The sequence below is a fragment of the Colius striatus genome, chromosome 2 (assembly GCF_028858725.1).
Source record: "Colius striatus isolate bColStr4 chromosome 2, bColStr4.1.hap1, whole genome shotgun sequence".
Classification (NCBI taxonomy): Eukaryota; Metazoa; Chordata; class Aves; order Coliiformes; family Coliidae; genus Colius; species Colius striatus.
In genome coordinates, this window is record NC_084760.1 from 86861652 (window position 1) to 86877781 (window position 16130).

The window sequence follows — 16130 nt, forward strand, 5'->3', positions numbered from 1 at the left end:
ATAAACACTCTGAACAGTTATTGATGTTCCTAGAGGGGTTGATACTGCAGTCTTTAATTGCTTATGTGCCTGCATGTATGCGGTGGTAATATATGTAACTTGAGAATGTCAGTGCAGACAACAGAGAAACAAATTTAGACCTTTGGCATATTTACTGTGCAGAAGGAATGTCACCATCAGAAAGGACTTGAACTGTGTCTCCAAGCATTTGCTCAAAAATACATTTGTCTGAAATATCTGTGAACTTTATATACTTCTAAATTTGAGCCAGATGGAATGTCACACACACAGAATGTTTTTACTGTCTCTAATTCTTTGATATAGCTAGAGAAAGTTCAGTAATTAACTTCTGTAAAAAAAATCTTTTTTATTGTTTTTTTTTATTTGGTTGATGAGCCTGATTTATATAAGTTGTAGCCAGACATACCTACTTGTTCTTGATTTTGTCTGGAGACTCAGGCTTTAGCCCCTCTTTGTGTTTCTTAATCCCCAGATTTGAATGGCACTAACAGATTATCTGGCAGTAGTAGATTATATAGCACAGTGCCAGCATTTTGTAAGTGGTTTGCACATCTCACTTTGTCTTCAGAGTTTAGGAAGTAAGCCAAGCAAGTTGAGACTGATGCTCTCCTCTTTCTTTCTAGACCTGTATTTTATTTTGTTTGTTAATTACATTTGGCTCAGCCTTACTTTGCTTTGTTTTCTCTATACTTTTCACACTGACGGAGCCAAACTTTGTTCACATGACCAGAGAGGGAAGGCAAAAGCAGAATCTTAAATACTTTTGTATAATTAGGTAGCTGCCCTGGAGTCACCTATTTGAAAATAGAAATACAAGGGGAAAACCAAGAAGGTTGGAGAACACAGGGGTGGGGGAAGGCATGAGCATGAGAGAAGACCTGGAGAGAAGGGATCATGTGTTCCCTTAAAGCAAAAGCAGTAGGTGGCTTATGCTTATCTTTCTGGAATCTCTAGATAAAGACAATTTTTTCTTAATACTCAGAATATGCAAATTAAATGGGGATTCAGTACTTGTTTTGAAGACAGATATGTTCATTTCCTGGTATGCTAATTCTCCAAATGTGCTCTGTGGGCCCATGCTGTCTAACTAACAGTTATGTGTGCCACTGGGGTCAAAAATCTGTTTCAGCTTGCAAGAACACAGCATATAAAATGGCACGTAGCCTCGTAATACCATCTTCTGTCTAACCTTTCTGGAGGGAAGATCTTGTGTGTTACCTTTTGTCATCCCATGTGAAGGATAGGGGGAAGTTTTGATATTGATAGCAATATTAGTCTGGTTCTGTTTAGGCAAATGTGGGTTTGGAGTTCTATTGTTTCTAGAAAGCTGGAAACTAAAGCACTTTCTGGATCTGGTCAGACTGTGCACAGAATATTGTGGAGTCCTTATTTCTTCTGTAGGCTGTTTTGTTTCATCCACCTTCCCCTTGGTAGCAGTCACTCCTTCTTGTAAACTCCTGGACCCGGGTGCATACCACTGCCACTTACTAACTCCCTGTACAGTACATTGTGGACACATACCAGGCGCTCTCTGTACCCGTGTTTTCACAAAATGAAAACTAAGGCCCTTAAGGGATGACAATGAAATGCTCTGGTCAAAGTCATTGTTTGGTAGGCGGTCTAAAGTCCCGAGAAGTGCCACAAAATACATGCACAGGTCAGTTTTCATTCAGTTCTTGAGAAACTATGGTAGAAATGGAAGCAGTTATTCATTTCCACATGTGAAGCTTTCTGCAGTCCAGGGGTTGTAAATCTATGCAATTTTTGTGCAATGTTTCTGCTGAAAATATGAGTTGAGTCTTACATTTCTGCTTCTTGGTAGTATATACTCTTCTGCTACATATTTATATGTAGTACAGGAACCCATTTAGCAACTGAGTACAGGCAAATAGGCCAAATTCTTCGGACAATAACAATCGATGTTAGAATGTGTCTTTGTTTCTCTGTGTGACAGTTAATAATTTTGTCTGAGAAAAAGATATGTCTTAGTATTCTTTAAAATTTTGTTGAAATGTGGTACAAGCTTTTGCACATGAAATGCATGCGTGTGTATGCATGCACACACACATTAAATCCATAAATACATGGATTTTAACTGTTGAGATCTTTACATTTTAGAGACCTGTAGTATAATTTCCGATGTAAGCATCCCTCAGCTAGTTTTAGAGATTGAATTGGAGTCATTCTCGTGCCCAAGCTCATTACTACTCAAGAACTGAAGTATTACAATCAAATATGTGTGTAACTGTAAAAGCTAAGGGCAAAGTCAACTTAGTTTTCAGTTCGGTGATTTTTCATTTTCTTGCTTTTAATATATGAAGTATAATTACTGTGTGCAGTTTTTTCTTAATATGCTGGAGTTTGCATGAAAAAGCATAAGGTTTGATGAAAAGGATACGGTGATTTTTACCCATTCTTCTGTAACCTAATTGTCTGCATGATTCTTTCTGTGTTGAGCGTGCTTTAGAACCCAGTAGCTATTAGTGAGAAGATAACCCATTATGTAAGTGGTGTAATTTTTCTTAAAGATTACACAAAAACTGCACAAAGTTTTCATTTCATTAAATTTTACCCAACAATCCTTTTGTTCAATCCTTTTTCTGATCTATGCTGTGAATGTTTTGTGTTCTTTCACTCCAGTGAATAGTGTTTCCTCTTAAACTTTAACCTTTGATCCTCTCTCACCCAACTATTGACATCTGGTCATTATTTCTTTTACTGCTTTCCACCCCCTGTTGTCAGATGGACTGTTCTGTTGTCTAAAACACTTGATAGGTGGACAGGTTTATATAATCCGAGGTGAGTTCCTGTAGAAACTAATTGGATGTTGTCTTTTTCATGCAAAAGAAAACTTGCCAGCAGTAAAGCTATCCGTGGCTGCCCACTGTTATTATTTTATAAAAGTATATGTTTCTTATTTGTGGCACTCTCCAATGCAAAAGTTGCATTTATCTCTGATTATGGATGTTGGGATTTCAGTGTACCTGCAAAGTAAAACTATTCAATGTGTTTCTTTTTACATACCTTCCAATCTTTTAACAGTATTATTCATTAACTATATGAATAATAAATGGTATAAATATGATGGGAATAAAGAATGAAGCATCATATTGTGTTATACAGTTTTATGTTTCCTAAAATCAAATAACTGAATGAAATGCACATCCTTCTGCAGGAGCACTGTTTGATGCTTCTAGTCAAAGGAAAACAAAGCTTTAAAAATAAGAGTTTATACCCAGATACTAACACCCAATGTGTGCTGACCACATTTGCTTGCATCAGCTTCTTAAATGTGCTTCCAAAGAGCACTATACAAGCTATGTCTTAACCATCTGAATTATGCAATAATTTATTTATCTTTGACGGTGTATTAAATCCACTCCTTCATGAAAATAGGAATTAAGAGGAGTTTTTTTGTATTGTGTAAACTTTGAATGCCCTTTTCTACATTTTGGTCTTTAACAGAAATAACATTGAAAGGCCCAAAGTGCGAACCACATCCATGCAGAGATTATTCTTAAGCATTTCATTCTGCCTGTTTTGATATCGTATCACTGTGTTAATTTTTTTTCTCTTCATTAGTTGCCTTCGTTTTATTTAGTTTATTCTTATTCTCTGAAAGTTCAGTGGTATGCTTTATGGTGTTGTGGCTAGTTGGAGCTTGCTAAATGTTAATGCAACTGAAGTTTGTTTAGAACAAATAAGAGGGATTGATGGGATAGAGGATTGTGAGGCAATACCTGTAACTTAACCCATTTACACGGTACTGAAACTAGTTAATTTGTTAGTGCATTTGTAATATTTTGCTTATTTGTCATCATTCCATGTGTCTAAACTGCGTTGTGTTCAGTCAGCCTGTTACACACCATATCCTTGTGTCTTGTGAACATCTCATTCTCTAAAGCTTTTGTGCCAAGATATCTGACCTTCCAAAATACAATTTGTTTTGTAGATACGTATGTTAAGTTAACACTGCTGAACTCGATGGGGCAAGAAATGTCCAAATGCAAAACTTCAATCCGCCGAGGACAGCCAAACCCAGTGTACAAAGAAACCTTCGTTTTCCAAGTGGCACTCTTTCAGCTCTCAGATGTGACGCTCATACTGTCTGTATATAATAAGCGCAGCATGAAGCGAAAAGAGATGATAGGGTGGATTTCCTTAGGTCTCAACAGCTCAGGAGAAGATGAACTCAATCACTGGACTGAGATGAAAGAATCTAAAGGACAGCAAGTATGTAGATGGCATACTTTATTAGAATCGTAATGGACAATACAAGTGCAGTTGTGTTTTTAAGGGAGTTTGGTGTCTCAAGAAGAGGATCGTTCTTGGTCACAGTCAGAAGATTTGTTGTGGAAGTAAAAAACCAAAAGTTGAAGTCAACATTCCATCATAAAGAATGGACAACATGCAAAATGGCAGGATTTAATACATAATCTTCACGTAGTGTCAGACACTCCCTTGGTGACAGAGAAGCCTTGCTGTACACAGATACGTTAGCGGTCCCTCCCCCATCCACCTGATGCTGTGTTTGTTTGAGTTTGTTTTGTGGTTTTTAATTCAGAGACAATTTATGTAAGGTTCTCCAAATTAATGTCAACTCCTCCTTGTGTACTTTTTGTATTGCTCTAATACTGTAGCTTCTGACCTGCCTGCATTCAGATTAAAGGTCAATAATTTGCACTTTGAGAAAAAGCTCATGATCTGTAGAACAAAAGGAAAAAACCCACTGGTAGAAAAAACTTAGTAATATAACAAAAATGAATATACTGTTGTTTTACACTGAGTTTCTTTCCAAGAACTTGGTACAATAAGTTTTCATTTTTTGATATGCAGTTGGTTTGAAAAATACTGGCATTTGGGCATCAGGTGAACTTTGACATCAAACTAATGTTTCTTCAATCTGTGACAGGAACGAGCTCTATATATGGCATAAATTGGGTTTTTCCCTCTTGCCTGTACTTCTGCCTAATCCAAAGAGACCAGATAATTAGTTTGGTCCCTTCCAAATCTCCTTAGACAGGTTGTACTGTAAAACTATGTAACTTTCTGTTGAAAGCACTTCCTTTATTCATGTATTCCAATGTAGGAAGCTCATAGAGCACGATTTTACTAAAATATATTTTCATTAAACAAATAGATACGGATTTCTTTAAAATGTCAACAGTTGAAGGTTAGGTTGAAAGACTGTGAAGGAAGTGTCAGCAGTTGAATTACTCTGAATGAATGCGAAATATTGTGGCTTTGGTTGAAACAGGGATCCGCTTGAGTCTCTTCTGAGCTGTTTTAGGGATTACCATATGCTGTTTGTTGAAATTAGAGAGCAGACCAGGAATTTTTACCTTTCTTCTTGAAGAAGAGAACATCAGTAAGTTATTTTTGTAGTGATTTGACAGCAACTGGATGAATGTTCATACCCAAAATAGAGGTTTGCTTTGCTCACGCTCATGTTGGGAAACACAGCTTTCTGACGACACAATTGGGAAGCCACAGTGTCACAAGTTTACAATCAGAGAAACACTCATGGCTTCCATTAAAATTATGGAAATATCAGTGCTTCTGAGATTCCTAATTGTCCCAGGTGCTTTAACTGGAATCACACTAATTTGATGACTGCTGAATCTAATTCATATTAGTGAAATTGTGGAATATTGAGTAAACATATTTTTTAAAAGCTTCCCAGTTAAAATATCTTAGGTTTTTTTGCCTGTAACCTAAGGATCATCTACTTTTGGTTGTTGCTGAATGGAAAATAAGTGATTTTCTTTTTCTTGTAAATGATGGTGATGTCTTACTTATTAATATGGAATCTTACTGACTGTTTTAGCATTTGGTGGGTAGAAGGGTGAAGTTTTGGATTTTGGTGAAAGAATTAGTGGTAGCCTAGAGCATTCTCAGTAGGACAAATGTTTTTCCTTTGAATTTCTTTATAGTACCTTTAAACAATCCTGGCTTTAGGGTATACAGACAAGTGCAGTAAGAGTGGAGACAGTGAGTATGTGGTAATAAAGTTATTTCTCAAATTTTCACACTACTTAACAATTTCATTAAGTCCTTTTTAAAGGATATTGTAATTCCGCTTCTCGGTTTATTTGGTGCCTTTTTGAGGGATTTGTTTACAGAGTCAGGCTTTCGGTTTTCAGTGATATTAAGGTTTAAAACACGATTACAGGCTTTTTTTTTCCCCCCTAGTATTGTGCTGCTTCTTCATTTACAGAAGCCTTACTTAACTAAATACAAGTAAAGCAAAAATTTTCTTTAAACAGTAGTGGTCTTGCCGTAATACAATACAAGTTGCCTCTCTCAGTACTGTTTTGTTGCTCAGTTTGTGAAATGTAATTTTGAGTGTAGAATTTAATAAAAAAAAATCAACATTAATTTTATATCCATAAGGAAAATGCTGACATTTCCCCAATCCTTTCAGCTTTATGTATAACGGAAACACTGACTTAGAAGCTGTTCAAAAGCAATTTTTCAATGGGTGTGAAAGTGTTTTTACTCAGTCTGTGGATATTTGGATGCGCTTTCCTAAAGCTGAAAGTTGTCTCTTGATGGTTGTCTATTTGTACAGGTTTTGTTTTATAAAATAATGTATGTTATTTAACAGAAGAACTGAGCAAATTCATTCCAGTGAAGAATACATTTAACATCACCATTGAACAAATGAAGAAGTCCGTTTGGGAGGTGAAGCAAAGAACCTCTTACAGAACTAAACCAAACTGTGTGGATTTCTGTCTGTAGGTTGCATTGCTTCAGATTTACATCTAACCATTCAGATTTCTAAGATGCTGAAATCTTAATTTAGACACAGCAGAGATTTGTGATAGTCTTTGTTGAGAGTACATTTGGTAAGAGGAATCTCTTTATAGACCATGAGACTTTTCCCAAGGTATCCAGGTCCAGACTGTGCTTTGCAGAAAGAGGTTTGGCTTACTTGGATTAATACTGTACAAAGACTGGGAACTGAATGTATAAAGAATGTAAATGAATGCTTCATTTTGAGGTAGTAGAATGTGGATTTGCCATGCAAAACCAGTCACACCAATAATTGGATTCGCCCTGGGATTTTTATGAATTAGTTATAGTATCAATAGCTGTCATGTTGGTTTTTCTTCCTAGATCCCATTCTTATGATTTGTTTGTAATTCTTATTGCTTTATGCAAACCTATACTTTTGTATTTGAAATCTACCTTTAGATATTGGGGTTTCTAAACCTTGCACAAGGGCTTATACGTACAATGTGTTTTCGTTCATTCAGTTAGGTCTTTAGCATGGAACAGAATTTCTAAAGAACAAAGTATCGGAAGCAAATCAGAGGCGTTTGTGTTTTTCTCACAGTTGTCTGTGCTTTTTTTTTTGTAGCTTTTTGGTATTTACCTTTGTTCAAAAGTACAGTAAGTACTTGGAAGAGTTTATCAAATTAATTACTTACCTGTGTGCCAGTATACCTTATAGAGATTGCAGTTTTTGGATTGAATCTGTTCCTGTCAGTGTAGCCTTAAATAATTATAAAACAGTGATGTTCTTACAGATTCTCTTCTAGAAAGTATTGCATCCTTTCTACATATGATCTCTTTGGTTTAATGTTTAGAATATTTCACATAGGTCTCCTTAAAGTATTATAAATATTGAAAAGTTGGTTAGTTCCTTTCTGTGGTAAGGGCAAGATTGTGAATGGCAGTACAGGCAAGCATGAAGTTACTGCGCAGAAGGATGAAAGGTTGTACAGCCTCTGCAGGACATCGCTGTCTCTCCTACATGCGGAGGCAAGGAGTCAGCTTCTCTTCCCCCTTCAGCCAGGTGACACAAGGAAGGAGGATAGTACGGGTAAGATTCAAAACTTGGTCCCTGTGGTGCTGCCTCATGCTCAGGACTTAAGGCATCCACATTTTAACCACACTGCAAGGTCTGAATGCAAAGGCAGAAGTTAGGCAAGGTGTAACTTCTGCATTGGAGAAACATGACCTAATTTCTAAATCAAATTAAAATCTTCTAAGCTCTTTAATAATTAGATTTTAATGTACAGTGAGCCCTTGGTATAAATGTATGTGCTCTTACTGGAGCTGAATGTTGTTTATCAATTAAGAGAGTTCTTTAGCTGAAAACAGATTTTATGGCATTTACTGTTGGAGATATTTTGACCTGTAAATTTTTGCACCTATTCCTGATGGCAGATGCAGTACCAGCATCAGTACCTTCACGTTTTTCACACCTTTGTAGCGATACGTTTTTTTTTGGTCTAAAATTTATGTTTGTGTTATTGATTTATTCTCTTTTCTCCCTAATGACTTGCTCCCACAAACTCCCCAGCACCATGGGAAGCTGTCTGTGGCAGTTACTGGACCTTAGAAGTCAAGGGCAGCGGGCTGCTCTGTCAGTAAGGTACTAGTGCAAAATTTCTGCAACCTGTCTAGCTCTCTAAGGTTTCTAAAATGCAAACCATCAATTTTAATGTAGTGAAGCAGAAGAAGATGACATTTTAATGTAGGAATTGAATACAGATATCTGTTTTGCGTACACGTTCTAACAAAAAGTCTGCCATAAACTTAGAGAATGAGGTTTGAAAGGAAGCCTTTTGGCCTGAGCTGTTCCCACTTGAAATTAACAGCAGAATTAACAGCAGAATATCCTTTCATTTAACTGAGAGGTGTATTGAGCTCTTCACTTATTCATCACACTTTTCTGGAGGGAGAAAAAAAGCTGTCCCGTTTAAAGCAGTTTTTAAAACTGTGGCTTGTCACTTGTAAGGCAGACTGACTTCCTCCTGAAACTGAATTCTCAGTAACAGTGGAATACCCATTTAATTCTCCCACTAATGTGCATGCCTGCCTACCATTCATGTTAATGAGAGGAGCCCACAGGCATCCACAGGAGAGTAGACCTGACCCTGAAATTGTCAAGTGCAACAGAATCAGTTAGACAGCATGGCACCTGCAACAGAATCGAATGTGGTTTCAATTATGAATGGGGGTAAAAACCCTAAATATCTGGATACTGTCACAAACTTGTTATTTAATCATTATCTCATTTTTGTGTCTTCTTTTCCTCAGCCTCTGAAATATTTTTAAAACTTAAAAGTATTGAAGCAGTCCCCAAACATCTTGATCATTTTAACTGGAACATTCAGCAAAGTTTATTGTTAGAACGAGCCATCGGTATTTTTGGTCTATTTAACTCAACTGCCAGATTTTGTAGTGCAATGCAGCTGGATTTCAGACTTGCTTTGTTCTGATGCTAGTTTTTAAGGGGAAAGTCACGGGAGCATTTGCTTGTCAGTGAATCAACGCCTGATGAAGAGATGTCACCTGAGAGCAAGAGCATTACAATAAGAGATGACTTCACACAGTGGCAGCAACAGTGACTCAGATTCCACTCTTGGAGCCTTCTGGCCCTTGGAGGGCTCTACTCAGAGAAACTGTGACACACGAGGTGTGGGAGTGGATATGTACAAAGCAGCATCTATCTGGGCATTCTGTGGCTTCTGACCTAGTGTATTTTACAGCTATAAGCAGGGTAGATGGTGTTTATTTGCCTAGGGTAAGTACCAGGTGGCCTACAATGACATGGATTAGTTTAGCCTTAAGAACTTATCACTGCCCCTCCTTAAATTCAAGCAGGGTTTCTTCCTTTCTGCCGATTATGCAGAAATCTTATGCACCCAACATATCTGCTTTTATTATGCCTCCTTGAGTATAACACAGTTATATGAATGCTAGCAAGCTTAGTTTGTATGTAACATGGTGTGACTGAATTAATAAAGTGGTCTGATACATACTGGATCAGGCATTGCTGTGCAGACTTGTGGTGGTATAATATAGACATGATTCCTTATGAAGAGGAATGGGCCAGGAGTTAGGAAAGTGCATGGTACTGCTTCTGTAGAAATGAAGATCACGAAGCAGCTAAGCCCAGAAGATGGGCAAGGCTAGCCTATCAAGAATTAATTCATTTCCTTAGAAGTGTCTACTGGTTGAGCTGACATAAAGCCTCCAAAAGCTGCTTGTCTCTGAGGACCCTTCTCAGGAGAGCAAAAGCAGTAATACTATGCCACTGAAGGAATACCTCATGGACATTCAGGGATGTAATTAGTGTCATCCTTTTTTCTCTTACATCCAAGGACAGGAGTCTTGCCCATTGTATCAACTTAATTTTTCTGCTGTATTTTGCAAATCCTGTGGACATTCACTGCATGGTGGGGGTCTGGAGTGGATTGCTTTAGAACTTTTGGTTCATTTCCAAAGCATGAGTTTGAATGAATCAAGTTAGAACCATTACTAGTAGCTTGGAGATGTAATCTCTAGGCCATAATGCAAGCAAGGAGCAGGGCTTTGAACAAATTTTGATAGTAAACTTAATGAATGGCTTATTATGACATTTTAGGAAAATTTCTAAGCAGTTGAATGTATTAAGGAATATTTACAACAGAAAAGGTGATAGAGCAATGGTATTTTTTACTCTACAGCCAGTTTGCTGTCCTTTGCAGTAAACCACGAGATTCATTAGTGCTCGGTACTGTTTCATTTACAGTAACTGTTTTTAATGTAATTTTCATGACAAAGTGTAATTAGTGAAACCTTTTATTCAATTTTTTCCCTTTCTTTGCTTTTTTGAAGGAGAGACTTCTCCTTACATAGTATATATACTTTCTTACAGAGCTTTCTTACCTATTTTTATATAAGATGATTTAACAACATAAAATTAAATGCTCTATGAGCAACCTGTATCACTGTTACACAACTTAAAGTGCTAATATAATGACTAAGGGCCTGAACCTACTGCCTTTTATTCAGGTCCTGATTTAACCACATCTTTCATGTTGTGTAGTACCTTTCCCTGTAAGCGGTTCTATCTATTTCTCCGGGATGACTCAGAGGAAGGCACTATTAACATGAATAACAGTGGTAAAACTGAGGCTCCTCTCCATTCTTATCGGGACATCTGTCATGAGTAAAGGCTACTGGCTCTGTCCCAAAAGTATGGTTATAGTTCCCTTGATCTTCAGTAATTCTGGACTTGTTTTCTGATGACTATAAGCTAATAACTGATCTTAGTGAATACAAACATTGAACCGTGCTGCTGTCAGCAAGACTACTGAAATTCATTCTTTCACTGGGATAAAAGGGGTTGGATTTGTGAAACATTATATTGCATAGAGAGAGCACACCTTCACCACATTCTTCAAGCATATGAAATACATAGTATGTAGCATTTTCTTGGATACTTTTGTACTGCCTGTATGCCACCGATGCATTCGGTGCCTTCTTTCTTTTTTATAAATCTAATACATAGAGAATAACTGAAGTCACAGTGTGTAAACAATGTCACTGCACCTGAAGAGATGTCTTAACCTGATTACTCCTAGTACAGGAGGTTTCAAATGACAGTTCAGTTTGACACAATGCATTTCTTTGAATTTGAAGTTTCCCCCTTTCCTTCCTCACCCCCCCTTTCCAAGAAACCTCCTCATACGACTGTTTATTATTAATTGATTCCTGTGTCTGATGTAAGTCACATGGTGTTAACCAAAGAACCAAGTCTGTTTCTAATTCTTTGGACAAATAATATTTGGACTTGCTATTACTTAACGACAGAAATTATATAATAGATCTCTTTGAACAAATATAAAATTGGCTTCTGTAAACGTGGCTCTCAACTGAGAAGTCAAGATACCTCTTTTCTGACTGGTTCTGAGTAGCAAAATGTTTGAGTTGTATTTCTTTGTATATTTTAATCAAAATCCCATTACAAGCAAAAATATAAGTCAGTGCTGACAAATTAGCTTGTTTTACTCAACTTATTTCTATATCTGAAGTTTGCAGCTTTGAGAACAGACATGGCTTTTGTGTGTCTGAAGTCCAGATATTCTATAATAGCTGTCTGGTGTATGCTGGTCTTACAGACTCATGCTGCATTGTGTGTACATTTCTTACCAGTATCCCTTCTTTGTAGAAGTTATGTAATATAACACAGTTTTCAACCACTGTTTCAACGTGAAATTCCTTCCATTTCAATGCATCCGTATAGCCTTAAACATTTAAGACACTAAGCACAGTTTTAGTGGGAACAGGTTATATTTTCAGGTCTTGTTTGGCACAGAAGTCAAAGAATTATTTTTGTATATCAATCAAAGATTGTAAAAAATCAGTATATTGTCGGCACCTAACCGACCAGCCTCCTAATTATACACATTTTCTTAAAAAAGCATTTTTGCTGAAGTTTTTAGAGGTGGAATACAGTGGTCATTTACTTTCTCAAATTTGCTTATTTTGTTTTTACACTTTAATTTCTGTGCACAACCTTGGAGCCCCTAACTAGTGTCCATGACTGAGTTCACCTCTGTTTTGAGAATTCACTGAGCTGCTCTTCCTTTTTGCTGCAGTTTTAAGTTGAATAAGCTGTAATTACAATTATCTTTGGGGTTTTTTTTAACATTTTGACAGTAACATAATTAGAGCAAATGACTGTTTGCAACTGTTTATGCAGCTTATTAAAGTCTTAGGACTTTGACACTGTTGTTATCATCCAGATGAAGACATCCGTTTCATGGCACTGCGGTCCACAGCGGGTGGAAGCCGGAGTTGTAGCGATGTGTGTGCAGATCTGTATACTGGGTGTCAGGTTGTAAATCCCCAGAGGGATTTATAATTAACTGTCATATTGTATCCACGGCATCTCCAGTTGTGTGTTGTCAGATATTGTTGGTTTGATTTCTTTATTATTACCTAGCAAAAAAACCACCCTTTTGTCATTTTTGTACTACTATATGTTAATCTTGAGGGTTTCCAGTGTGCAAGGTTAGTTTAATGTTGTCAGTTCTCTTTTTGTAAAAAAAAGCTGGACTTTCAGCATATGCATCCCATTGCTGTTCTGATTTTGGGGAGAGGCAGAATGCCACCAGATGGGTTTAGTTACATTTACCTGTACAGCACAGGTAACTTTAATCCCATGTTGTTTTGATTAAAACATGCTATAATATATTTTAAAATCATGGATCTGTCACAACATTAAAGTAGTTATTTGGTGTATCTGAGGCTTTGAGGTGTGGATTTGTATTTTGTTTACTCTGTATTGATTACCTCTGTGAAATGTATTTTTGTCAATTTAAGGACTGGAATGGGTTTCTTTTGGTTATTTCAAAGTATTTTCTGTATGTGGGATCAGCTTTTTGCATGTGAACTTAATTGCTCAAAAGTATTTAAAAAAAAAAAGGAAAAATCACATTTAAAACTGGTTGTTGTCACTGTCCTTTGGAATTCATTTGATCGTGAGGAAATGTAACAGATGTCACTGGTCAGAAAGCAGTAACACTTGGTCAGCTGTTTGAACTGCTGTCTGCATTAAAGTGAACAAAAACTTAGCAATTTTGGCAAGCTAACTAATCCTAACGCTTACATGTTTTTTTACTCCTTTTCCTGAGTTTTCCCAATTGCGTTTCTGTTCCTCACGGTCTTTGTTGATGTCATAAATCTTATACTTAGTGAATTTGAAATTAACCAGTGTGGTAACTTTCCGACAAATTTGATGTGTATACTGGCAAATAAAGACACACTCAGGTGATCATTCTGATTGATTTGATAGAGTTTTCTTCTGGGGTCATATGTGATTCCCCCTGCTTCTTTATCCCACATACATCTCTGAGAAAACATCTCATCTAACGTATTCCACTTCCTAAGGAATAAGTGAGCTGAAGTAGTTTGATTTGAACATGAAAGAACATGTTCCATAAGTAACCATTATAATTCTACTGTGACCCAGCGTAGGTCTTCTAAACTGTCCTCTAAGGATTTTTGTGGTACATATTAGAAAAAAATGCTTTCTGGGTTCTTAAAGCAACTCTGCTTTGGGATGTGCCTGAATATATTCTGTGTTTTAATACATATTAGCATATGTTAAAAAAAAAAAAAAGAGAATTGTTACAATTCAAGCCTTTTTTACTGTGCTAAAGGTAGGAAGACCCTATAAAAAGCTGCTATCATTTCGTCTCATTTCTGCAGATGATGGGAGCATAGCCCAATGACTTTAACAAGATGAAAGTAGAGAGAGGGGTATATTTCTTTGCTATATAATCCCGATCATCTATACCCATCCTCATCATCTGTGCAAATCCTAGGACATCTACAAGCAAAGCAACATTTTCAAAAGGCTATGCACCTAAAAATAACTTGTCATTCCATGTGGAGACTGGTATATATTTGGTTCTTGACAAACTTGTGTCCATATTATTTAGAAGATGTCATAAGACATTTGGTATCCTTGTCTTATCAGAAAAAAAATCCCTACAAATGTTTTTCTCCAGCTTATATGAGAGCTATTAAAAGGTGATAATATGAACCATTAAATATTTGTTTAAAAATGAAGATTTCGGAGGCTGTGAAAACTGCAGAGTAAGAGAAATAGGTATGTTACCTGGATGGTGGTGTTCACCATTTATGAACAGCCATTTTCTATTCAAAGATCACAGGAAAAAAAAAGAGTTAATACACTTGTAAATCAAATTCGGCTTTCAGCTGCATGTGTGGCACCTTTCAGTCACCCGTGTTGCATGCATGTAGCTGAGCAGAATTATATGTGATGCTCACAGTTGTTAAAATAGTTTGTTATGCAACAATAATTGCTCCAGACAGGTAAAGCCAAGTTACATCACTTCTATTCAGATGCAACTTTGCCCGTCAAAAGTTTTCTCTAAACAGTTGTCTTCATGTGGTAAATTCCATATCAGATAGTACTTAAAATCGTTGTGAAGTCATTAGTTGCTTGTCTCCAAAAGACCTGTAGGCAAGAGTTATTTTTCCTGCTGAAATTTGTAGCATGCAGTTTCTTTCTCTAGTATTTTTGCTTTTACGGTCCAGCAGTTGAGTTCTAATTCAGTGTTCAGTTCATATTTGGCATTTCATTTTACTCGTAAATTAGTCTACTTCCCCAAAATTAATGAGACCATTATTAAGGCATTTTGTTACCTGCAACTCATTTTGAGTAGCTACACTTCAGCATAAGGATTTGAAAAAACGGATTTGCTGTTGTATCAGTGTTAAAAATAGTAAGGAAAGAAGGAAGAAAAGATGCAGAAATTAAATAAGCTCTCATCAAGTAAGATCGTACAACAAATCAGCTGGGGTTTAGATAAGTGATTTATTATTAAATTCAAAACCTAATAGGTTTGTGTGTTCTGAGTGTAGTTTACACTGGTTTGTTTTCCACTTAATTAGAAGCCTTACATTTCATCTTATTAATAATGAAAATCCTCTTGTCAAATTGTGTAAGATCATGTTGAACTAATAAGTATATTTCAGAGGCAGAGTAAAATCTCTTCTCGTCGTCTTTAGTATTATTCCATTGTGTTGTGCAAAAATGGCATTCTGATTTTAATTTTGCCTGATGTGAAGTGAGAAAACTTCAAATATTCTTCTACTCCTGGTTGAGAAAGTTCTGGTTTCCAAAACTGTGGTTAAGGCAGTTCAGTCATAGAATCGTTTTGGTTGGAAAAGGCCTTAAAGATCATTGAGTCTAACCACTAACCTAACACTGCCCAGCCCACCACTAAACCATGTCCCTAATCTCTGTAGTGCACTGTTTATAATTAAAGGTCAATTGTAAACAGAAATTCAGGATATCAAGCCAACTGAGCTTTATAAATGTAATGAATAAGAGTATAAAAGATAAGCACTGATTACTGACAGATTGCTAAGTTACATCCTGCTATCTTAGCTCTTCTTGCAGTAGTTGAACAGTTCAGAAAGGGAGCAGGCTTAAACACACCGAAAGAGACCAGATTTGTACCCCATTTGTTTATTAGAGTTAAGTACACATTTTCCATGATATCACAGCATTTTCATCTGCCTACGCAGAGACCTAAAGTACCAATAGACTAAAATGTCAGTCACACAAGCCTTTGCTAATTAATGCCTTCACCAGAAAATGTCTGGCATTCTTGGGAAATCAGGGAGATACAGAATGCAGAGATCATTCATATTTATTTCATTTTCTAAAAAAAAGAGCAGGGAAAAGGCACATAATCAGCTATTTTTAAAAGCTCCAAATCAGTCAGTTAGGCTAAAGGTCTAATACAGCTAGATCTAAGTAAGCCTCAGTGGCAAATCTCTGCACAAGC

At 36.6% G+C, this 16130-nt stretch overlaps 1 protein-coding gene across 2 annotated transcripts in view; it reads left to right on the plus strand.

Moving 5' to 3' along the window:
* SYT14 (synaptotagmin 14) overlaps positions 1-4287 on the plus strand; it is an 83276-nt gene extending 78989 nt beyond the window's left edge. Inside the window, exons 8-9 of one of the 2 annotated variants that reach the window (XM_061990137.1) lie at positions 2764-2820; positions 3974-4287. In XM_061990137.1, the coding sequence (XP_061846121.1) occupies positions 2764-2820; positions 3974-4287 (371 nt within the window). The remainder of the gene's footprint in view (positions 1-2763; positions 2821-3973) is intronic. The other variant, XM_061990136.1, reaches the window with a different exon arrangement.
* The last annotated feature ends 11843 nt before the right edge of the window (positions 4288-16130 follow it).